The 25,599-nt window shown below is 43.3% G+C and overlaps 1 protein-coding gene and 1 long non-coding RNA gene across 2 annotated transcripts; both read left to right on the top strand.

Moving 5' to 3' along the window:
- Positions 1 to 370: 370 nt before the first annotated feature.
- LOC127301458 (momilactone A synthase) lies at positions 371 to 2,890 on the top strand. The gene is made up of 3 exons (XM_051331705.2): positions 371 to 478; positions 640 to 717; positions 1,844 to 2,890. Exons 1-3 carry the CDS (start codon positions 450 to 452, stop codon positions 2,649 to 2,651), a joined length of 915 nt encoding a protein of 304 aa, XP_051187665.1. The 5' UTR covers positions 371 to 449; the 3' UTR covers positions 2,652 to 2,890.
- Positions 2,891 to 9,449: 6,559 nt separating this feature from the next.
- Positions 9,450 to 12,359, top strand: LOC127301459 (uncharacterized). Its single transcript, XR_007852070.2, has 2 exons — positions 9,450 to 9,587; positions 9,733 to 12,359. It is a non-coding gene; the product is annotated as an uncharacterized lncRNA (long non-coding RNA).
- The last annotated feature ends 13,240 nt before the right edge of the window (positions 12,360 to 25,599 follow it).

Raw genomic sequence — 25,599 nt, 5'->3', positions numbered from 1 at the left:
GTACCCTTTCGTCTCAGATAGAGCATTAGTCGCGGGTTGCCTCCCGAACCGCGACTAAAGCCCCCTTTAGTCGCGGTTCGAATAGTTTCGGGACTAATGGGGGTGGACGGAAGCCTATTTTTCTACCAGTGAATAAAATCTTAATTATATTATATGTATATAGTATCGTTGGATTCGTATTGAAAAATACTTTTTAATGATACTAATTTTGTACAAACAATCTTTATCTATTTGAAGAAATTCTTGATCAAACAAAAAACTCGTAAAACGAGGACGCTTTATTCCTTGAAACGGAGGTAGTATTAAATTAGGTTAAATTGTCCCGTCAGAAAGGGTCCCGCTCGATCGGTTTCATTTAAGAAGCTCCCAGCAGACCACCATCCTCTCACACTGTCACACATACAGGACCGAAACAACAACCCCCTCCCCTCTCTCGCTTGTAGGTGCAGATGATTCTCCGGCTCGCCATTGAAGCCAGGTATACTTCGCTTAATTTCTCCGCGCATCGCTCTTTCTGGTTAATTTCGTGTTCTCTAGCTGAAGGCAGACTGAACTTCCTTTGACATGCACACCACAAAGAACTGATTCTAGGTTGTCGAATTATGATAAATGTTGACTTGCTATTTTCTTGGCTTTTAGGAGAGCGGCGGCCTCAAAGCTGAAGTTGGTCGGCAGTGCAGGCGCCGGCCGGTGGCTATCAACGGCGGTGGATGGGAGGTATGGGGGGAAAAACACTAGCGCTGCTGCAAGTTTTTGTAGGCATTAGAGCTAGCTTTGCAATTGGTAATTAGACAAGACACCATGCTCAAACGTCGGATCGATCTGTTCAAATATTGAGTATACTACCTCCGTTGTTTCTTTTCATATCGGACCACGATGTATAGTACTTGCTGAGACTTGAGAGAGAAAGGCGGGCATGTGCACCTACGTTTGGTAGCGAGTTGGAAGCTCGGCAGCTTCCAAGAACAGCGCACTGCTGTTTCCGAAAAGCGAGCCAGCGCGAGACAGTGTCGCAACAGCTTTTGCAAATAGCGAGAACCTTTATGTTAAACTATGCACGCGAATGCTGGATTTTGTTGTGCTGTAACCCGACACCTTTTCCATTACATAATGCGGCAATCGCAACTTTCGGTTGCATGCATGTCCGAAATATATTACTGGTGTTTGTCAAAAGTATTTCCTTTTTTATTTTTCTTTGCACTGTAGTACCAACCTTACATGCTTGGAGGCTTAAATTAATACTCCATCCGATCTGTATTAGGTTTTCAGATTACCATGGACAAAAGAAAGTCCAACTTCATTATATTTAAGTGTCTTATTTTTTTAGGTGACACATCTATTTTTAGATGGAGATACTACTTCATCCGTCCCATGAAGGTTGTCTGATGCATTTAAATTCTAAGAAATTTGAAACAACCTTCGAACGGAGGGAGTATATAAAATGAAACCTCTGTCATACAATTTTCGGAACATTCATGTTACTTCTCATTGTAGATGCAATATATTCGGTTTTACTATTTCTCAATTCACTAGGGGAATAGCAATTTCTAGATCACCTTTAAGAACCATCCGAACTAAATAAAAATAGCATCCAACTTAGAACTCAAAATTTTCTAAGTTGATTCAGCTACCTACTACTATAATTGTTCTGCATACATAATACATTTGATTACTCATTTTGGCCTCATAGTTAGATTTCACCTAATAATACCTAAAGATATTTTCACCACATTTTCTCTATTACTTCCCGCACATCTAAAAGAACAAGGACAATGTTACGGATTGCATCCATGGCCAGTTGTGACTTGTGAGTTGTGACTCGAGCAACCTAATTTATGTGCAGGCTTGAGGGGAAGATTGCGTTGATAACTGGAGGGGCTAGCGGACTCGGCAAGGCAACGGCTCACGAGTTCATCCAGGAGGGCGCATCCGTTGTTCTTGCCGACATCAATTCCCAGCTCGGCCTGCAAACAGCCGAGCAGCTTGGCCCGCAGGCTCACTTCATCCACTGCGACGTTGCCGTCGAGGACAGCGTCGCGAGAGCCGTCGACGCGGCGGTGGCCAGGCACGGCCGGCTGGACGTCATGTTCAACAGCGCCGGCGTAGCGGGTTCACTGTCCGGCACCTCGGAGATGGCGAGCCTGGACCTGGGCCAGTTCGACAGTGTGATGCGCGTGAACGTGCGCGGCACGCTGGCGGGGATCAAGCACGCGACCCGCGTCATGGCGCCGGCGTGCTCCGGCTCCATCCTCTGCATGGGGAGCATCAGCGGCCTCATGGGCGGGCTCGGCTCCTACCCGTACTCGGCGTCCAAGCTCGCCATCGCCGGCGTCGTCAGAACCGCCGCCGCGGAGCTCGCGCGGCACGGCGTCCGCGTCAACTGCATATCGCCGCACGCGATCGCGACGCCGATGGTGGTGCGGCAGTTCGCTGAGATGCTCGGGGGCGCGGATGAGGCGACGGTGGCGTCCATCGTCGCGGGCCTCGGTCAGCTCAAGGGCGCGACGTGCGAGGCGGTGGACGTGGCCAGGGCGGCCGTGTACCTCGCGTCGGACGACGCAAAGTACGTGTCCGGCCACAACCTGGTGGTGGACGGCGGGTTCACCACCTACAAGTACATGGACCTGCCGTTGCCCACGCCACAGGAGTGAGTAGTTATTGGCCACAGGTGAGGTTGGTTTGCATTTGTTCGTCAGTGTTTGTACAAAAACTTTAGCTGGTTAACCAATTGGAAGATCATGAGTAAGCATCAAAATGTATGAGTGTGTGTGCTTTGGTGTAACTGTATGGGTCATGGGTGTCGTGATTCTCCTGGTCCTGGATACTGGAAACAGAATGTATTCGTCGAAATGTGGATTGAAGTATGTGGATTAGTTTGTAGATTTCTAAACCCTTTTAATTATTCAGTTTTGCTATATCTCGGTTGACCGAGAATTCCTTGTGTCTTAGTCACATCAGGGATCTAAAGGAACGCAGTCATATAGTAGACTCCTGTCTCATACCCCCCCCCCCCCCCCCCGCGCAGCCATGCCAACCTTGCTGGCATGACCACTATTCTACGTATCAACCATCATAGGTACGACTCTCTTGGGTGGTCTCGGATGCTGATTTCATTGGAGCCATCGCCATCATCGGTGAGCACCTGCAAGGCCTTGGCATCCACACCCGCAACAAGTCCAAGTGTGCCATGAGCATAGCTCTAATCGGGTTGCCGTAACTGATCGTGATGTTGTAGTTGGAGGGAGCCCATGATTTATCAATGGTAGAGTTCTGCGCTTTGTCAAAGAGCACCAAGGTATCAAGCACCTTGCAACTTTTTTTACTCATGACATCTGGTGTATGTTGTTGAATACCTTGCATCTGAAAGAAATATGCCCTAGATGCAATAACAAAGTCGTATTATTTACATTTCCTGATTCATAATTAAAGTTTATATGCTACAACTATATTGGTTCCAAGTATTGTGATTTGGAGGAAAATATAATTACACGTGTGAAATTATGAACGACAATATATCCGTAAGATCGCCTCTAAGATTAGTTTGTATACTAATATTGTTATTGATAGTTTCTCAAAGACATGTATTAGCTCATGCATACTAAGATTCGTTAGACCATGAGACTAATGTGGGCTTGGGTACGGAATCTTCTCTTTCTTAATAGATGACCTTATTTTCCTTGTCTCACAGCAAGCCTCGTCATGTGGTTAACAATTTTCAACTCCCCGCAGCGTTACGTCGCGATTTGGCTCGGCAGACCGACACGGCAGATTTTGCTCGGCAGACTGACGCGGCAGAAGCCGGGCGGAAGCCCCTTCGTCGCTAGATCCACACGCGTGATTCAGATGGGCCGACCGATGCCACCGGCCCATGACCCCATTCGACCTACCTTCACTTGCGAAAAAAGCGGCCGGCCGACTCTTTTCCTCTTCCTCGCCCACTCTCCCCCACGACGGCTCCGCCTCTGTTCGTCTTCCTTGCGATCTCTCCCCCACCACGACTCCTCCTCCATTCGTCTTTGTCCATCGCCACCGGTCGGAATGGGTATGCTCTCATGCTAATCTCTGCATTCAACACAATAAATCCGTCCTTGAAGACAATAGAAACGGCTTGGAAAATTTAATCTGCAGCCACCGTCTTAAAGGCACGCGATCTGGGCAAAGTACGCCGCTGCACCCAGCACGGGCAGCTGCTTCAACGCCGGTACCTACCCCTCTCCATTCTTCTTCCTCCTTCCTTTTCTAGAATCCCTAAATCCCTCACTCCAGCTTACCAATCTAGCAGGTTCATCTCGGCCTACGGAATTTGTCGCGCGTCCGGATTTCCACCGCTTCCTCGGGCCCTACGGTTTTCTTGGAGTTGATTTCGGATTGATTTGTACACCTGTTCATCATCGACAGTGTACACTGCATCTTCAACTGGTACATGCCTACTGTAATCTCCTCCTCTTCATTTGACATTTACATTTGTTCAGCGTTAATTTAGAGTGTCTCTGAGTGGTTTGTATTGCCAATGCATGTCCATAAGGTTAGATACTGCAATATCTACATTGCCTTCTGAAAAGGTGAGCCCTCTGGACTGCAAACTGTACATGCCCCGCATATTTTATCACTACTAACACTCATCACATATATCACGTATTTTGTCGCCTCCAAAAGGATACATACGTTGTTTGTATGCATGTTTACATTGTGCTACAAAATTTCCCCATCTAGTTGGAGTTTAAATGTTCACGTTGTGCTACAAAATGTCCCCATGTACTACTGTAATTGGAGTTTCAAAATCAGATGCTCACACATCAAATGAAAGCATTTGCCCACATTTGCTGATGGCCTATGTCAACTATCTAGGGAATATTTAAAAGTTTATTTCCACCATCATTCTTTAGGCATTATATTTAACATGCACCAACAGATCACCGTTTTGATCTCATTTTATTACCACACTCTGCATTTTATCTCTGGATGATTACTTGAGTTATGTGATAAGCCAACATGCTCATGATGTCTCTCTATATTTCTGGATGATCCAGTCATGTCTTGACGGGCGGAAGCCCCTTCGTCGCTAGATCCACACGCGTGATTCAGATGGGCCGACCGATGCCACCGGCCCATGACCCCATTCGACCTACCTTCACTTGCGAAAAAAGCGGCCGGCCGACTCTTTTCCTCTTCCTCGCCCACTCTCCCCCACGACGGCTCCGCCTCTGTTCGTCTTCCTTGCGATCTCTCCCCCACCACGACTCCTCCTCCGTTCGTCTTTGTCCATCGCCACCGGTCGGAATGGGTATGCTCTCATGCTAATCTCTGCATTCAACACAATAAATCCGTCCTTGAAGACAATAGAAACGGCTTGGAAAATTTAATCTGCAGCCACCGTCTTAAAGGCACGCGATCTGGGCAAAGTACGCCGCTGCACCCAGCACGGGAAGCTGCTTCAACGCCGGTACCTACCCCTCTCCATTCTTCTTCCTCCTTCCTTTTCTAGAATCCCTAAATCCCTCACTCCAGCTTACCAATCTAGCAGGTTCATCTCGGCCTACGGAATTTGTCGCGCGTCCGGATTTCCACCGCTTCCTCGGGCCCTACGGTTTTCTTGGAGTTGATTTCGGATTGATTTGTACACCTGTTCATCATCGACAGTGTACACTGCATCTTCAACTGGTACATGCCTACTGTAATCTCCTCCTCTTCATTTGACATTTACATTTGTTCAGCGTTAATTTAGAGTGTCTCTGAGTGGTTTGTATTGCCAATGCATGTCCATAAGGTTAGATACTGCAATATCTACATTGCCTTCTGAAAAGGTGAGCCCTCTGGACTGCAAACTGTACATGCCCCGCATATTTTATCACTACTAACACTCATCACATATATCACGTATTTTGTCGCCTCCAAAAGGATACATACGTTGTTTGTATGCATGTTTACATTGTGCTACAAAATTTCCCCATCTAGTTGGAGTTTAAATGTTCACGTTGTGCTACAAAATGTCCCCATGTACTACTGTAATTGGAGTTTCAAAATCAGATGCTCACACATCAAATGAAAGCATTTGCCCACATTTGCTGATGGCCTATGTCAACTATCTAGGGAATATTTAAAAGTTTATTTCCACCATCATTCTTTAGGCATTATATTTAACATGCACCAACAGATCACCGTTTTGATCTCATTTTATTACCACACTCTGCATTTTATCTCTGGATGATTACTTGAGTTATGTGATAAGCCAACATGCTCATGATGTCTCTCTATATTTCTGGATGATCCAGTCATGTCTTGACGGGCGGAAGCCCCTTCGTCGCTAGATCCACACGCGTGATTCAGATGGGCCGACCGATGCCACCGGCCCATGACCCCATTCGACCTACACCTTCACTTGCGAAAAAAGCGGCCAGTCGACTCTTTTCCTCTTCCTCGCCCACTCTCCCCCACGACGGCTCCGCCTCTGTTCGTCTTCCTTGCGATCTCTCCCCCACCACGACTCCTCCTCCGTTCGTCTTTGTCCATCGCCACCGGTCGGAATGGGTATGCTCTCATGCTAATCTCTGCATTCAACACAATAAATCCGTCCTTGAAGACAATAGAAACGGCTTGGAAAATTTAATCTGCAGCCACCGTCTTAAAGGCACGCGATCTGGGCAAAGTACGCCGCTGCACCCAGCATGGGCAGCTGCTTCAACGCCGGTACCTACCCCTCTCCATTCTTCTTCCTCCTTCCTTTTCTAGAATCCCTAAATCCCTCACTCCAGCTTACCAATCTAGCAGGTTCATCTCGGCCTATGGAATTTGTCGCGCGTCCGGATTTCCACCGCTTCCTCAGGCCCTACGGTTTTCTTGGAGTTGATTTCGGATTGATTTGTACACCTGTTCATCATCGACAGTGTACACTGCATCTTCAACTGGTACATGCCTACTGTAATCTCCTCCTCTTCATTTGACATTTACATTTGTTCAGCGTTAATTTAGAGTGTCTCTGAGTGGTTTGTATTGCCAATGCATGTCCATAAGGTTAGATACTGCAATATCTACATTGCCTTCTGAAAAGGTGAGCCCTCTGGACTGCAAACTGTACATGCCCCGCATATTTTATCACTACTAACACTCATCACATATATCACATATTTTGTCGCCTCCAAAAGGATACATACGTTGTTTGTATGCATGTTTACATTGTGCTACAAAATTTTCCCATCTAGTTGGAGTTTAAATGTTCACGTTGTGCTACAAAATGTCCCCATGTACTACTGTAATTGGAGTTTCAAAATCAGATGCTCACACATCAAATGAAAGCATTTGCCCACATTTGCTGATGGCCTATGTCAACTATCTAGGGAATATTTAAAAGTTTATTTCCACCATCATTCTTTAGGCATTATATTTAACATGCACCAACAGATCACCGTTTTGATCTCATTTTATTACCACAGTCTGCATTTTCTCTCTGGATGATTACTTGAGTTATGTGATAAGCCAACATGCTCATGATGTCTCTCTATATTTCTGGATGATCCAGTCATGTCTTGAATCAAATCATACTTTATTCAAAGGCACACAAAAATAGTGTAGGTATTATGCACACTTACATTTTTGACCTATAGATTTTGGCTACCTTGGGAAGGTTGTTTCAGTTCTGCAGTTATCATTATCTTAAGTTTGTGTGGTTACTTCTCCTAATTTTTGTTTGTAATTATGTGCAACCATTTTATTTAAAGTGATATGAACATTAGATGTTCTACCTAAAAAGATGGATAGCTCTCAAAATATACAACGTGCAGGTTCATCTCTGCGTACGGAATTTGCCGCGCCTCTGGATTTCCGCTGCTACCACATGCCCTATGGTTTTCTTGGAATTCATTTCGAATTAATTTATACAGCTGTTCATCATTCACAGTACATTCTTCCATTGGTACGCTTACTGTAATCTCCTCCTATTAATTTCAAATTTACATTGTGGAGCGTTAATTTATTGGTTATACTCATTCCAATGCAAATGTACTGCTTCTTTTAAATAAGCATGTATCTGTTCGCAAAAGATGGATAGCTCCGAAAATATTCAACCTGCTAGGTCGTGGTTGCCCACACCGTAGTTCTCAGCCTGCAATGAACTCCCTTTAATCAAATGTTTCATGAACATTAAAAAATGTATATGACCTTTCTTCAATAAATCGCTAAATAAATCCCGCTGCAACGAAAAACATGATGGTGGAACCCTCCTATTGTTCTATTTGTTGTAAAAATTATATCTGAAGATACCAATGGATGCTTTACATTATGAGATAACTGATCATGAATCCTTTCTGCTATTTCATGTTTCATGTAATCTGCATATTGTTCATTACCATTTGTGAAAGGCAGGAAGTCCCTGCATCAATGCGCTGGGCCTGCCCATCAATTTAGTGCATGTAAGTTGAACCTTTCTGCCGGAAGGAGAGCGATTTGGGAACTGTTTCTCCACGTTTTCCTCTAATCACGCTCAGCCACGTAAATGTTTTTTCCTGTAGACGCCGAGATGGGTTCCGGTAGATGCGTTCTGTTAGTTCCTTTTTCTTCTTTTTTTTCCTTCATACAATTTGTGGTTACCGGCAGTCAGCCGGTCAATCCGTTCTTTGGGGGCCGGTTGCCTTCTTTTCCTTTTCTTCTGTTCACCTCTAATCTCCGGTGGTACCGGTTTTGGCTGGTCGTGGGTGATTTTGGCCCATCGTGTGTATTCTCTCCTCCTCGCCAGCAGCGGCGGTCAAAGCGGTGCGGATGACCATGGAGCAATCCAGGCTCTTCCCAATCCCATCTCCCCAGTCCCCAATCCCCATCGCCGGCTTCTCTCTTCCTCCCCAATCCTCACCCCTGTTGCCCACATGCTCCACCTAGGATCTACCCCCTCCTCTCCCTCCGTGGCAACCATGAAGGCATGAACATGCGGAGGCGTCCGCGGTGCGCTCTCAGGCCGAGCTCCTCTGTGGCTGGTGGCATTAGCGTCACTTGCCGGCTACAACTCCTCACTACGTCTCCGGTTGGTCCGTCGCACGACGGCCAGGAGCGTCTGCCGCGGCAGTACGGTTGTTTATCCTCTTAGTTTCTGCAGCTGCCTTACGTTTTGGCTGTGGCCAACAAGGGAGAGGTGGGTGAGGTACTCGGAAATCTTTCCGATGGCTACGAGAACGAAGGACGGGCGGTGCTCGGAGGATCCTCTGGCGGCGATCAGGGTCGACGGCCGCCATGACTTTGATGGGTCGGCTTTGGGTCAACGACCCCGCCGGAGAGCCGGCACCTCTCCGCCTCCATCCGACCACGACGCCGTCGAGGAAGGCACTGTGGCACACCGTCCCTCTCTCCATCTGACGCTCTCCTTCCCATGTCTTATTTTCTCCCATGTGCATATCCCTTTCTTGGGCCTCTATGAGGATGGACGGGTTGGGTTGCCTGCCCCCGGTTAGGGATTGGAGGTACCTGTCAGGGTGAAGTAGAGGGTAAGAACAGAGAGGTCCTCTTGGGCCCTGAATCTCATGGTGTTGGTTGTCTTCGGCCAGATTGGAGGCTGCAGGCAGGCTGAACAGCAGCAGATAACCCCTGCCAAAGAGGAAGAGCAGGTCAGTGCCAAAAATTGAGTCATCTTCTCCTCTCTTCTATATTTCTTAGTAATGCTAACTATAGATTTTAACCAGATAGAAGATACTATCCTCTCTTCGATCTATGTTCCTCAGTGATGCTAATTATGTAACATATATTAACCAGATGTAGATACCGGTCACATGGCTGTAGATGCTGATCAAGAATCAAATTGGCTGTATTTTTGGTTAACTCGATGAGCTATTAGCACTAAGAAAATAAATAGATTCAGAGACGTGCTATCACTTTAGGCAAGTTGGTAGAACGGGGCTTGATGATGAGTTTGAGCCACTTGTTCTCTTGGAGAAACAGATAACACATGTGAGCAAATCACAGGAAATGATGTATAACAGAAGATCCAGGTCAGTTCCGTTTTGACTGAGAGGCCAACTCGATTTTCATTGATAGTTCATGTCTAATTTCATTGCTCCTTTTCTATTTGTCATGATGAAGGATTGATTCTGAGAACCCCACTAGGAACATTTGAGGTTAGAGCATTGGTCTTTTGTTAACTACCAATGTTTTGGGCATCATCCAACGAATTAGCTTATTTTTGTTTGCCATTGGGAGTAAAAGTACATGCTTATATTTTAATTGTTCATGGTCCTGCCTTTTCTATTATCAAATACATGTGGATGCTTTATCCTGGCATTCTTATTATCGTTGCCTTTTCATTTACATTATATGACCATTACTATTTTCAGCTTGCATGCTTTCTGAAATAAGTAGTTACTGATATATGAAAAATTACTGTTAGTATTACAGTTGTAGGATCTAATTTAAATGACCAATATGCTGTGTGTAGCTCTTTATAGGTGGCAGTGAGTTTAGATAGATGAAAAAGATCCAACATCAGTTCTATGTATGTGAGTGTGGCTGCTGGAGTTGCTAGGATATAATGTACACTGCAATGTTTATCTTACTTCTAAATTTTCCAGTACTAACGGTGTGAAATCTGTTTGGACCTTCTCTTTTTAGTTCAAATTGGCCCACAAAGCAGTCAACTCACAGCTTAAATGTGTTGCTAATATTATTGCAACTGTTCATTAATACAAAGTTGTATATGGTCCGGTTTAACACTACCAAGTAGATGTTAATTTCTTTGTACTGTGTATTGAGATATCAATGAGAAAAAGTATCTACATTCTCCGGCAGGACTATATGGTGTACAAGTTCAGGTATGATCTTTGGAATGTGATTTTCATGATTATTTACTCATAGTTTTGCTCTTTGGTATAATATATGCATCACCATATTTTGTGGTTTTCGGAGTAATGTTTAAATTATAATTGGTGTAATATATGCATCACCTTGGTGAACAGAAGAAATCCTACAAATCAATGGTTGTCCCTATCGACTTTCTATGGGAGTTAAACTGGTTCATTTAAGGAGCATAACGATTGGTCGGGTACATCTGACTCTAAAAGAATTTGCTTTGCAAATGTGGGTAAGTGCCATCGGAGATCCATACTGTGCTAGCATATATTGATCTCGAGACAAGAACTATGGATGATCTGTCAAGTTTCAAGTGCATTGTGCGTTCTCAGAAAATAATACCTATACCAGATGAAATCAGTATCAACGTTCCGGAGAATGATTTACCAGAAAGCTCCTCCTTGCAGAACAGGTATGTCTCTGTTTCTAAATAAGTATACATTTTTCTCGGATAAGACTCAATATCTGCATGGTAAAACTAGAAGATGTATGTACAAGGGTGCACCTACAGCTGCATCTACAAGTCTAACAGTGGCCCCTGCTGAGTGTTATATTTCACAAAAAATGTTTCAGCACTGGTTTTGCATCCCAATCCTGATACCTATTTTTCAGACTTAAACATGTGTGTGAATTTGACAAAAAAAATGCGTGTTCATGTTCAAGTGAAGAAATTACGTGACAGTGCATTTATGGTTCTTTCCCAAGATTATCCCTTCATATCTTTGCACAAAATGTTCTCTGTCTCATTTGAAGAGTGGACACCTGAATATGGCTCAGTTGGATGTGTGGTCACCCGGTTTGTTAAGTTTAAGACATCTGACTTACCGTGCAACTTGAGTTCATCCCCAATAGTTGAGTATATTCTACCTCCATTTTTTTTATGAAAACTCATATGACAGCAAAAAATGACAGTACCTTGGTCGGCAATACAGTTGCTGCTTACAAGTGCACTGTCTTGTGTGCTGCTATTGAGGCTATACCATGCATGGTGCGCGTCAAAGTTTTATCTTCCCATCTAATCAACCTAGCACATACCTGACCAGATACTAGATGCAACTATCCATCACTTATTCTATTCATAAATGCTGATGCTATTTTTGGTATGACACTTCCTCTCTAATACTTCTATGGTAAGCCTTTATATATATTTGCTTAGTTTGGAAACTTGCATTAGTATGCACGAAGTGGAAACTAATCATTTATCATCAACTGCAGATCCAGGATCACATTCAGGCAATCAATTTACGAATTCTGTAGTTGTCAAATTTTGGTTTTTAGTAGGAGTATGTACTTAAGAAGAATGCTTTGCTTGCAACCATAATGTGTTTGGTTTAGGTGGACAGCGCTCTGCTTTCTGTGCTTTGCTTGCAAGCATAATGTGTTCGGTTTAGATAGAAGAAAAATGTAGGAATTGTCCAGTTCTCTCTGTTTCCTTATTTGTTATTTTGAAGGTTCAATCTTCTTTATCTTTGTCCAATGTATGGTATACTACTGCGTGTAATTGCTGTCAATGGATAAATCGAAGGCTGTCCTCTCTACACCCTGTCGCTATATTACTTTCTATCATTATATATACTGTCATTTTGCTTGGTGATAATCCAGTGTTTGTCCACAATTTGTTCTGGATGTAGATCTTTAATCTTTGTTTATCTACTATAGAGTTACACGTAGAGCAAAATTAAAATTCAATTGGATTTTTGTTTATCTATCAAGTTAGTACAAATAAATTTCAGTAGGATAGGTAAATTGAAACGAAAGTTGTAAGGTTACTAGAAATAAACTTCAGTAGGATAGGTGAACTGAATATAAAGTTCATTCCGTGGCAACAGTTAACAGAGGCAAAATATCTTTAATTCTAAGCTTTACCATACATTATTTCATGGAGATTATAGGGAAGAGTATAACATACCAATGGCCCGTAGGGTTGTCCTCTTGATTTTCTTCTCCTCTTCCTCCGCTTTTCGCTGCCATGTTGCTCCAGGATAGCTCTGGATGCTAATATGTTATAATTGCCCTTCCCTGTGTCCCATGCCGGCAGAGACAAGAGTGCTACTGGAGGGTAATCAACGGTGCTGCCCTGTCGATGGTGAGGAGAAGAAAGCGGATCATTTAGAATAACTGATTCACATGCAGAATGTCATTAAAAGAGAAAAAAATTAACTTCTTTTAATTTTATTGCTATGCATTAATGTCATGTTCATTCGCAAAAAAAAAAAGAATGTCATGTTCAACAACGGGTTGACATCTTAGAAGAAAATTATGAAAAATCAAAAGAAGGCTGGCGTACACGGCATTCTTTAAATTGATTCCTTTGCGCTGCTAGCTACTTGATCACAATAATGTTAGACTTATGGGATCATGTAGTCGCGATTTTTTATCAGATCTCAGCAGCTCAGCCATCTTTGGACAAAGAAAATGAACGGATGTATGCACAATTTAAAGAATGAGATAGGTACAAGTGCAGAAAAAACCTGTCGGTTTCTCCTTCCTCACACCACACAACGGGTGGAACTGCGGGCTGCGGTCATGGAGTCTGGAGAGGTCGCATTGACCCTGTGGTCGCCTTTGCCGAACAACCACCGGACGAACAGGGTCGCGGGCTCGCGGCTACTGCCCCAACCATGGCACGGTGGCGCATCCATCTCCGATTCCGGAACTTCTCCGCTGCCGGTGGCTGTGCGTGTCCCTTCGGCCGAGCCACTATGGCTCGATGCACCCTTAGCTTCTGCTGCTTCGCGGCTCCGCTATGTGTGACTGCTTTCCCCCCAAAAAAGGCTGCAACGCGGCCAAGAGCTCACGGACTAGGTTGTGCGTCTACAGTGCGAGCAACGGCAGAAAGACATACCGGTGGTGACGAACCGGCGATGCAAGCCACGAGGAGCACTGTAGATGCTCGCCTTTGCCGATTGATGCTCCGGTGGCCGGAATTGAGGAGGACCAGCGGTGGCTGTAGCTTCACCGAAATGAGAGTAGAAGGGGATCAGATGGTCAGTGCTAGGAGTGTTGAAGATGCTTGAGACTTCCGCATGCGTGCCGCGTGCGTTTTGTCTGCTCCATGCCTGTGAGTGTGAGAAAGAAACTAGGACGGTTATGTGCACCGTCTCCGCGGTGTGTATTGATTTTCATTAAATATATTTTATAAATATTTGCAACATTTAAAATTTAAGATTAAATTTAAATTCTCTGTGTCTTCTCAAAGGATTACCAAAATAGGTGCGGCGGTAATATATAAAAGCCAAATCATTTGCTTGCACCACAGTGATCGAAGTTACTGTTCATGCATGGATGAACAGTGCCGCGTATGAACAGTGACTTGGGTTCACCTTTTTTCCCTTTTCCTACTTTTTTATAATTTTTCTAGGGATTTTGTTGACAATTTTTGATGCTGAATTTCTAGCTTTGGTAATCTTTTTAACACTACTTTTTAATGAAAACCTCTAATTTTTAGCCATGAATTTAATATATAAATAAGCTGGAAAAAAATTCGCAGCAATTTATCTGTACAAATATTTTAACATTATTTTACCGCGTTAACTATTTAGCAGTTATTTTTAAAAAATATATTGTCTCGGTAAAATTCTGAGACGTCAGAAGTAATTTGCCGATGTCAACTTATTCAAGGGTGCATATTCTTGCGACGGTAATTTCTCAACAGTGCACAAGCATGGGTCGATGTCAACTACGAAATATGCCGTTAACTAGCTAACATTAATTATTCGAGGGCGCATATTTCAGCGACGATAATTTCTCAACGGTGCAACAACATGGTAATGTCAACCTCGAGTTTAGTTTCCGTATCGCCGGGTGGTAACTACCTATATTTTTCTAGAAAGAAATTTCTTAGTAGACATCTTGAACATTGCCGATGTCAACTATGAAAAACACCGTTAACTACCTACTATTAATTATTTAAGGCCACATATTTCTTTGTCGGACATTTTGCAACGACGCAGAAGGGTAGTAATTTTTACATGAACGTTCAACGTACCGTGGTTCTGGACAGTGATTATCCGACGATATTTCTTTAGTAGTGCATAATTCTTCAACGGTGATTCAAAAAAAAAACCAACATAATAATGTTGTGTTCTTTTACGTTAGCATCGAAAAAATGTACTTGCTCCATCATTCGTCGCATTTTCACCTAGGATAACCTTCTTCTACTCCATCACCCGTTGCCTCTTTCGGCCGGAGAAATACTACCATTTTTTTTTCTAGCAACACCGAAAAAGAGAGCACTCCACCATCCGTCGCCTATTTCACCGGCACTTCCGCGGTACCTCAGCAATCCATATATTGTTTTATTTCTACAATACTTTAACCAACGATCTAGAAACAAAAGCACTCTACCATCCGCCGCCTACCAAAGGCGCAGTGGAGTTTTAGATGTTTATTCAGCAGCTGAAAAGGAATCCCGTACTCTTAAAACTAAAAAAAAAATGATGTTTTAAAAAAGAATGGTGCACCATAGACAACATGGGCGCGGCGTGCGCCGCGCCGCAGATTTCCTAGTACATCTTCATTTACCTAAGAGTTTGGCGTTAAAATTTATGCTGAAGGCTGAAATATTATATTATTTGCAAGTGACAACATTTATATACATCTCTACATATACAATTGTTGGTTATCAAGTTTGATGATCTCCCTGTGTTATTGAATTTTGGTGGTTATCCTCTAACTTGGACCTATATTTTCCTTGGCCTTTGAGGAGTAAGCCAAAGAGGCAAACAAAGCTCTAAAACTACCTTGCTTGCTGCAGGAGTACAAGATCATGTACTTGATTTGGTAATTCTCAGCTGTAATTTTTGTTTGATGGATTCATCTCATGGCAACATTGTAGGATAACGTTGCATAGAAAACAAAAATTTTCCTACCGCGAACACGAAATCCAAGCCAAGATGCAATCTAGAAGACGGTAGCAACGAGGGGATTATCGAGTCTCACCCTTGAAGAGATTCCAAAGCCTACAAGATGAGGCTCTTGTTGCTGCGGTAGACGATCACTTGCCGCTTGCAAAAGCGCGTAGAAGATCTTGATCACGGCGCCACGAACGGGCAGCACCTCCGTACTCGGTCACACGTTCGTAAGGATGGCAATGAAGCGGGTTTGGACGGATATAGGAAAACCAGATCCATGCCCAAATCCATCAGCCTCGCTCTGCCCCGCCCACGAAAGTATCCGTGGGCATGGATGTCGCCCCAAATCCAAATCCGATGGATACCTGGATATCCATGGATATCCATGCCCATCAAATTTGAGTACCATTTTAGCAATATTTCACTTGAATTTCATCAATAATAAGCTAACATGAATATTTTGGCAGCATTTCGACATTATTTCAATAGCATTTCAACCTTAATTATGTTGACAATTCATAGCAATATCAAAGCAACAATATATCACATTACCGAGGAGGCCGAGCAATCAACGAATATCCACAGTCAATGCGGCCGGCGGAAGCCCTACCAGCACAAGGCGTTCGTGATTATTTAGAGTATAAAATTATTAAGGCTTAAATTAAGTGTTTGGTGATTTGGGCCTAAAAAGGACAGCCAATCGTAGGTAAAATCGCATGTGTCGCTGACATGTGGGTCCCACATGTTTGTTGGATATCCATCGAATATCCATGGAGCAAAAGCTCTGCCCGTGCCCGCTCCATGAATTATCGGATATCCGCCCCATGAAATCCATGGACACAACCAATCCTCCATACCCGTGCCCGGCGGGTCGAATATCCGTGGATACCCAGATCCGTGGATAAAATTGCCATCATGACACGTTCGGTTGTTGATGAAGACGACGTCCACCTCCCCGTTCCAGCGGGCAGCGGAAGTAGTAGCTCCTCTTGAATCCGACAGCACGACGGCGTGGTGTCGGTGGTGGTGGAGAAATCCGGCGGAGCTTCGGTAAGCGTGCGGGATGTGGTGGAGGAGAGAGGGCCGCTAGGGTTTGGGAGAAGGAGGCGCCGGCCACTAAGGGGTGCGGCCACCTTGTGGTCTTTGGGTGGCCGACCCCCTCCCCTTGGCCCCTCATTATATAGGTGGAAGCCCCAAGTGTTGGACTACAAGTCTCCGAATAAGACCCGAACCCAAAACCTTCCATGTGATAGGGAAACCTACCCAAGGTGGGAATCCCACTTGGGGTGGGATTCCCCCCTTCCATGTGGGGGGGGGTGGCCGCCCCCCATAGGGGAGTCCACTTGGGACTCCTCCCCCTTAGGGTTGGCCGGCCATGGGAGGTGGAGTCCCTCCGGGACTCCGCCTTCCTTAGTGGTTTCTTCCGGACTTTTCTAGAACCTTCTAGAACCTTCCATAGAACCTTCCGGATCATTTTAAATCACATAAAATGACTTCCTATATATGAATCTTATTCTCCGGACCATTCCGGAACTCCTCGTGATGTCCGGGATCTCATCCGGGACTCCGAACAAATATTCGAACTCCATTCCATATTCAAGTTCTACCATTTCAACATCCAACTTTAAGTGTGTCACCCTACGGTTCGCGAACTATGCGGACATGGTTGAGTACTCACTTCGACCAATAACCAATAGCGGGATCTGGAGATCCATAATGGCTCCCACATATTCAACGATGACTTAGTGATCGAATGAACCATTCACATACGATACCAATTTCCTTTGTCACACGATATTTTACTTGTCCGAGGTTTGATCATCGGTATCACTCTATACCTTGTTCAACCTCGTCTCCTGACAAGTACTCTTTACTCATACCGTGGTATGTGGTCTCTTATGAACTTATTCATATGCTTGCAAGACATTAGACGACATTCCACCGAGAGGGCCCAGAGTATATCTATCCGTCATCGGGATGGACAAATCCCACTATTGATCCATATGCCTCAACTCATACATTTCGGATACTTAATCCCACCTTTATAACCACCCATTTACATAGTGGCGTTTGATGTAATCAAAGTACCTTTCCGGTATAAGTGATTTACATGATCTCATGGTCATAAGGACTAGGTAACTATGTATCGAAAGCTTATAGCAAATAACTTAATGACGTGATCTTATGCTACGCTTAATTGGGTGTGTCCATTACATCATTCATACAATGATATAACCTTGTTATTAATAACATCCAATGTTCATGATTATGAAACTAATCATCTATTAATCAACAAGCTAGTTAAGAGACTTACTAGGGACTCTTTGTTTGTTTACATAACACACATGTATCAATGTTTCGGTTAATACAATTATAGCATGGTATATAAACATTTATCATAAACATAAAGATATATAATAACCACTTTTATTATTGCCTCTTGGGCATATCTCCAACAGTCTCCCACTTGCACTAGAGTCAATAATCTAGATTACATTGTAAGGTACCTAACACCCATGGCATTCTGGTGTTGGTCATGCTTTGCCCTAGGGAGAGCTTTAGTCAACAGATCTGCTACATTCAGATCAGTGTGTACTTTGCAAATCTTTACTTCTCCATCTTCGATGTACTCGCGAATCGAATGATAACGCAGCTTGATATGCTTCAGCCTCTTGTGTGACCTTGGTTCTTGTGCATTGGCGATGGCACCCATGTTGTCACAGTAGATGACTAATGGGTCCAATGCACTAGGAACCACACCGAGCTCTACAATGAACCTTTTCATCCATACCGCTTCTGATGAAGCCTCTGAAGCCGCTATGTACTCCGATTCTGTTGAGGATTTCGCCACCGTGCACTGCTTCGAGCTTGCCCAGCTTATTGCAGCACCATTCAATATAAACACATACCCAGACTGTGACTTAGAGTCATCAGGATCAGTGTTCCAACTCGCATCGGTGTAACTTGTTACAACGAGCTCTTGGTCACCTCCATAACAAAGAAACATATCCTTAGTTCTTTTCAAGTACTTCAGGATATTCTTGACCGCTGTCCAGTGTTCCATTCCTGGATCACTTTGATATCTGCTAGTCAAACTAACATCATGTGCTATATCCGGTCTTGTACATAGCATGGCATACATGATAGAGCCTACTGCCGAGGCATAGGGGATCTGACTCATCCTTTCTCTTTCTTCTGCCGTAGCCGGACCTTGAGTCTTACTCAAGACCTTGCCTGGTAACATAGGTAAGAATCCTTTCTTACTTTCGTCCATTCTGAACTTCTTTAGAATCTTGTCCAGGTATGTAATCTGTGATAGCCCTATTAGACGTCTTGATCTATCTCTATAAATCTTGATGCCTAATATATATGATGCTTCACCAAGGTCTTTCATTGAAAAACTATTATTCAAATAACCTTTTACACTGCTTAATAGTTCTATATCATTCCCAATCAATAATATGTCATCTACATATAATATCAGGAACGCTACAGAGCTCCCACTCACTTTCTTGTAAATACAGGCCTCTCCATGACACTGTATAAACCCGAAATCTTTGATCACCTTATCAAAGCGTCGGTTCCAACTTCTCGATGCTTGCTTCAGTCCATAGATTGAACGCTGAAGCTTGCATACTTTGTCAGCATTTTTAGGATTGACAAAACCTTTGGGTTGTACCATATACAACTCTTCCTCAATGTCTCCATTAAGGAATGCCGTTTTGACATCCATCTGCCAAATCTCATAATCGAAAAATGCAGCTATTGCTAACAAAATCCTCACAGATTTTAGCTTCGCTACAGGTGAGAAAGTCTCATCGTAGTCAACACCTTGAATTTGTCGGAAACCCTTTGCGACAAGTCGAGCTTTATAGACAGTAATATTACCATCAGCATCTGTTTTTCTCTTGAAGATCCATTTATTCTCGACAGCCTTGCGGCTATCAGGTAAGTCTACCAAAGTCTATACTTTGTTATCATACATGGATCCCATTTCGGATTTCATGGCTTCTTGCCATTTGTTGGAATCTGGGCTCATCATCGCTTCTTCATACGTCGCAGGGTCTTCATCATTGTTGTCCACAATCATGACATTTAGACAAGGATCATACCAATCTGGAGTGGCACGTTCCCTTGTCGATCTGCGAGGTTCAGTAGCTATCTCATTTGAAGTTTCATGATCATTATCATTAGCTTCCTCTGTTGCCGGTGTAGGCGACAGAGGAACATCTTCCGGTACTGCGCTACTCTGATCAACGAGCAGAGATTCTTCAATCTCATCGAGTTCTACTTTTCTTCCAGTCACTTCTTTAGTGAGAAATTCTTTCTCAAGAAAGGTTCCGTTCTTAGCAACAAAGATCTTGCCTTCGGATCTGTGATAGAAAGTGTACCCTATAGTTTCCTTAGGGTATCCTATGAAGACGCATTTCTCCGCTTTGGGTTCTAGCTTGTCCGGTTGTAACTTTTTTACATAGGCTTCGCAACCCCAAACTTTAAGGAACGACAGCTTAGGTTTCTTATTAAACTATAATTCATACGGTGTCGTTTCAACGGATTTTGATGGTGCTCTATTTAAAGTGAATGCGGCTGTCTCTTAATGCATAACTCCAAAATGATAACGGCAAATCAGTAAGAGACATCATAGAACGAACCATATCTAAGAGAGTTCGATTACGACGTTCGGACACACCGTTTTGTTGTGGTGTTCCCGGCGGTGTTAATTGTGAAAGTATTCTGCATTTCTTTAAATGCATGCCAAACTCATAACTCAGATATTCACCTCCGCGATCAGATCGTAGAAATTTAATCTTCTTGTTACGTTGATTTTCTACTTCACTTTGGAATTCCTTAAACTTCTCAAAAGTTTCGGATTTATGTTTCATGAAATAGATATACCCATATCTACTCAGATCATCTGTGAAGGTTAGAACATAACGATAACCACCACGCGATGCTACACTCATTGGTCCGCACACATCGGTATGTATGATTTCCAATAAGTCAGTAGCTCGCTCCATAATCCCAGAGAATGGAGTCTTAGTCATTTTTCCCATTACACATGCTTCGCATCTATCAAGTGACTCAAAGTCAAGTGATTCAAGTAATCCATCGGTATGGAGTTTCTTCATGCGTTTCACTCCAATATGACCAAGACAACAGTGCCACATATAAGTAGAATTATCATTCAATTTAATTTGTTTAGCATCAATGTTATGTATATGTGTATCACTACTATCGAGATCTAACAGAAATAAGCCATTCTTTTCAGGTGCTCGACCATAAAAGATATTATTCATAAAAATAGAACAACCATTATTCTCAGACTTGAATGAATAACCGTCTTGCATTAAACAAGATCCAGATATAATGTTCATGCTCAACGCGGGTACAAAATAACAATTATTGAGGCTTAAAACTAATCCCGAAGGTAGATGTAGAGGAAGTGTGCCGACAGCGATCACACCGACTTTGGATCCATTTCCAACGCGCATGGTCACTTCATCCTTTAGTAGTCTTCGTTTATTCTTTAGTTCCTGTTTCAAGTTATAAATATGAGCAACCGAACCAGTATCAAATACCCAGGTACTAGTACGAGAACCAGTAAGATAAACATCTATAACATGTATATCATATATACCTTCTTTCTTCTTCTTGACAAGACCGCTCTTCAGATCCGCCAAATACTTGGAGCAATTACGCTTCCAGTGTCCCTTCTCCTTGCAGTAATAGCACTCAGCATCAGGCTTAGGGCCAGTCTTAGGTTTCATAGGAGGCGTGGCAGCTTTCTTGCCACTCTTCTTGTTCTTGCCTTTAGACTTGCCCTGTTTCTTGAAGCTGGTGGTCTTGTTGACCATCAACACTTGGTGCTCTTTCTGAATTTCAATCTCAGCAGATTTTAGCATGGCGAAGAGTTCAGGTAACTCTTTGTTCATGTTCTGCATATTGTAATTCATCACAAAGTTCTTGTAACTAGGTGGCAGTGATTGAAGGACACGATTAATCCCCAGTCTGTTAGGAATCACTATTCCCAAGTCACTGAGTTTCTTCGCATGCCCGGTCATGGCGAGCATGTGCTCACTAACGGAGCTGCCTTCTTCCATCATGCAGCTGAAGAAGTGTTTCGATGCTTCATAGCATTCCACGGCCGCATGAGTTTCAAAGATAGTCTTCAACTCATTGATTAACTCATGTGGATCATGGTGCTCAAAACGTTTTTGAAGATCGGCTTCAGATCGCATAGGATGGCACACTGAACTTGAGAGTACCGAGTTTTCCGAGTCGCGTAAACATTCTTTACTTCATCGGTTTCAGTTTATGCAGGAGGGTCACCTAGCGGTGCATCAAGCACATATTGCAGATTTCCGCCATTGAGGAAGATCCTCACATGACGGAACCAGTCGGTGAAGTTGCTACCGTTGCTCTTAAGCTTTTCTTTCTCTAGGAACTGGTTAAAATTGATTGAGGACGCCATATCTACAACATATTTGCAATAGTTTAGACTAATGTTTATGACAAATTGAGTTCAAATTTTAATTCAACATAATTAAAAACTAGGTGAACTCCCACTCAAAACAATATCCCTCGCATTGTCTTAGTGATCACACGAACCAAATCCACCACACCAAGTCCGATCATCACGAGACAAGATGTAACTTCAATGGCGAACACTCAAAGTGTTCATCATATCAATCATATGATTCATGCTCTACCTTTCGGTATCACGTGTTCCGAGACCATGCCTGTACATGCTAGGCTCGTCAAGGCCACCTTAGTATCCGCATGTGCAAAACTGTCTTGCACCTGTTGTATGCACTTGTTGAATCTATCACACCCGATCATCACGAGATGCTTCGAAACGACAAGTGTTGGCAACGGTGCTACTAAGGATGAACACTTTATTATCTTGATATTTTAGTGAGAGGGATCATCTTATAATGCTACCGTCGCGATCTAAGCAAAATAAGATGCATAAAAGGATTAACATCACATGCAGTTCATATGTGATATGATATGGCCCATTTTGTCTTTACGCCTTTGATCTTCATCTCCAAAGCACGGACATGATCTCCATCAACAACGGGCATGATCTCCATCATCGTCGGCGAAGCACCAAGGTCAATGTCGCCGTCTTCATGATTGTCCTCCATGTAGCAACTATTACAACTACTTTGAAATACTATTCAACATGAAATTTAAAGACAACCATAAGGCTCCAGCCGGTTGCCACAATACAATAATGATCATCTCATACATAGTCATCATCACATTATGGCCATATCACATCACCAAACCCTGCAAAAACAAGTTAGACGTTCTCTAATTTGGTTTGCATATTTTACGTGGTTTAGGGTTTTCGAGTAAGATCCAATCTACCTACGAACATGAACCACAACGGTGATACTAGTGTTGTCAATAGAAGAGTAAATTGAATCTTCACTATAGTAGGAGAGACAGACACCCGCAAAGCCACTTATGCAATACAAGTTGCGTGTCGATGATACGTCTCCGACGTATCGATAATTTCTTACGTTCCATGCCACATTATTGATGTTATCTACATGTTTTATGCACACTTTATGTCATATTCGTGCATTTATTGGAACTAACCTATTAACAAGATGCCGAAGTGCCAGTTCCTGTTTTCTGCTGTTTTTGGTTTCAGAAATCCTAGTAACAAAATATTCTCGGAATCGGACGAAATCAACGCCCAAGTTCCTATTTTCACCGGAAGCATCCAGAACACCCGGGGAGGACCAGAGGGGGGGCACTGGGCCCCCAGACCATAGGCCGGCGCGGCCCAGGCCCTGGCCGCGCCGCCCTATGGTGTCGTCGCCCCTTCGACCCTCCTGCGCCGCCTCTTCGCCTATATAAAGCCCCTGGATCGAAAACCACGATACGTTCGACGAAACCCACGTAAACCTTCCGTAGCCGCCGCCATCGCGAAGCCAAGATCCGGGGACAGAGTCTCTGTTCCGGCACGCTGCCGGAACGGGGAAGTGCCCCCGGAAGGCTTCTCCATCGACACCGCTGCCATCTCCACCGCCATCTTCATCACCGCTGCTGCTCCCATGAGGAGGGAGTAGTTCTCCATCGAGGCTCGGGGCTGTACCGGTAGCTATGTGGTTCATCTCTCTCCTATGTACTTCAATACAATAATCTCATGAGCTGCCTTACCTGATTGAGATTCATATGATGATGCTTGTAATCTAGATGTCATTATGCTAGTCAAGTGAGTTTTACTTATGTGATCTCCGGAGACTCCTTGTCCCACGTGTGTAAAGGTGACAGTATGTGCACCGTGTGGGTCTCTTAGGCTATATTTCACAGAATACTTATTCACTGATGAATGGCATAGTGAGGTGCTTATTTATATCTCTTTATGATTGCAATGTGTTTGTATCACAATTTATCTATGTGCTACTCCAGCAATGTTATTAAAGTAGTTCTATTCCTCCTGCACGATGTAATGGTGACAGTGTGTGCATCCGTGTTAGTACTTGGTTTATGCTATGATCATGATCTCTTGTAGATTGCGAAGTTAACTATTGCTATGACAGTATTGATGTGATCTATTCCTCCTACATATGCATGAAGGTGACAGTGTGCATGCTATGTTAGTACTTGGTTTAGTCGAATTGATCTTTCATGCACTCTAAGGTTACTTAAATATGAACATTGAATTGTGGAGCTTGTTAACTCCGGCATTGAGGGTTCGTGTAATCCTACGCAATGTGTTCATCATCCAACAAGAGTGTAGAGTATGCATTTATCTATTCTGTTATGTGATCAATGTTGAGAGTGTCCACTAGTGAAAGTGTAATCCCTAGGCCTTGTTCCTAAATATCGCTATCGCTGCTTGTTTATCGTTTCACTGTGTTACTACTGCTGCAATACTACCACCATCAACTACACGCCAGCAAGCTATTTTCTGGCACCGTTGCTACTGCTCATATATATTCATACCACCTGTATTTCACTATCTCTTCGCCGAACTAGTGCACCTATTAGGTGTGTTGGGGACACAAGAGACTTCTTGCTTTGTGGTTGCAGGGTTGCATGAGAGGGATATCTTTGACCTCTTCCTCCCTGAGTTCGATAAACCTTGGGTGATCCACTTAAGGGAAAACTTGCTGCTGTTCTACAAACCTCTGCTCTTGGAGGCCCAACACTGTCTACAGGAAAAGGAGGGGGCGTAGACATCAAGCTATTTTCTGGCGCCGTTGCCGGGGAGGAAAGGTAAAAGGTACTCACACTCCGGATCTCGGCTACTAAGCTATTTTCGCCGTTGTAAGTACTCGAAGCTATTTCCTTTAGATCCTGCAATTGCATCTTTTTGTTTCTTGTTTACACTAGTTTGGCATAATGGACAAGAATGAGCTTCTTATTCTATTTCCTGATTTAAAACATGGATTGTTTGATGCGAAAATTAAAAAACCTATGGAATCTTATTTGCATGCTGGTAGTAATATTAGTATGAACGCTTTGAACACCATTGTTGATAATAATATAGAAAGTTCTAAGCTTGGGGAAGCTGGTTTTGATGAGCATGATATTTTTAGTCCCCCAAGCATTGAGGAGGAAATTTTCTTTGATAATACTTTGCCTCCTATTTATGATGATTATAATGATAGTAGTCTTTTGTTGCCGCCTGTTATGGAGGATAAATTTGATTATGATTACAATATGCCTCCTATATTTGATGATGAGAATAATAATGATATCTACTTTGTTGAATTTACTCCCACTACAACTAATAAAATTGATTATGCTTATGTGGAGAGTAATAATTTTATGCATGAGACTCATGATAAGAATGCTTTATGTGATAGTTATATTGTTGAGTTTGCTCATGATGCTACTGAAAGTTATTATGAGAGAGGAAAATATGGTTGTAGAAATTTTCATGTTACTAAAACACCTCTCT

This window comes from Lolium perenne, chromosome 5 (genome assembly GCF_019359855.2).
Source record: "Lolium perenne isolate Kyuss_39 chromosome 5, Kyuss_2.0, whole genome shotgun sequence".
NCBI classification, from domain to species: domain Eukaryota; kingdom Viridiplantae; phylum Streptophyta; class Magnoliopsida; order Poales; family Poaceae; genus Lolium; species Lolium perenne.
This window is presented reverse-complemented; position numbering and strand designations above follow the sequence as displayed.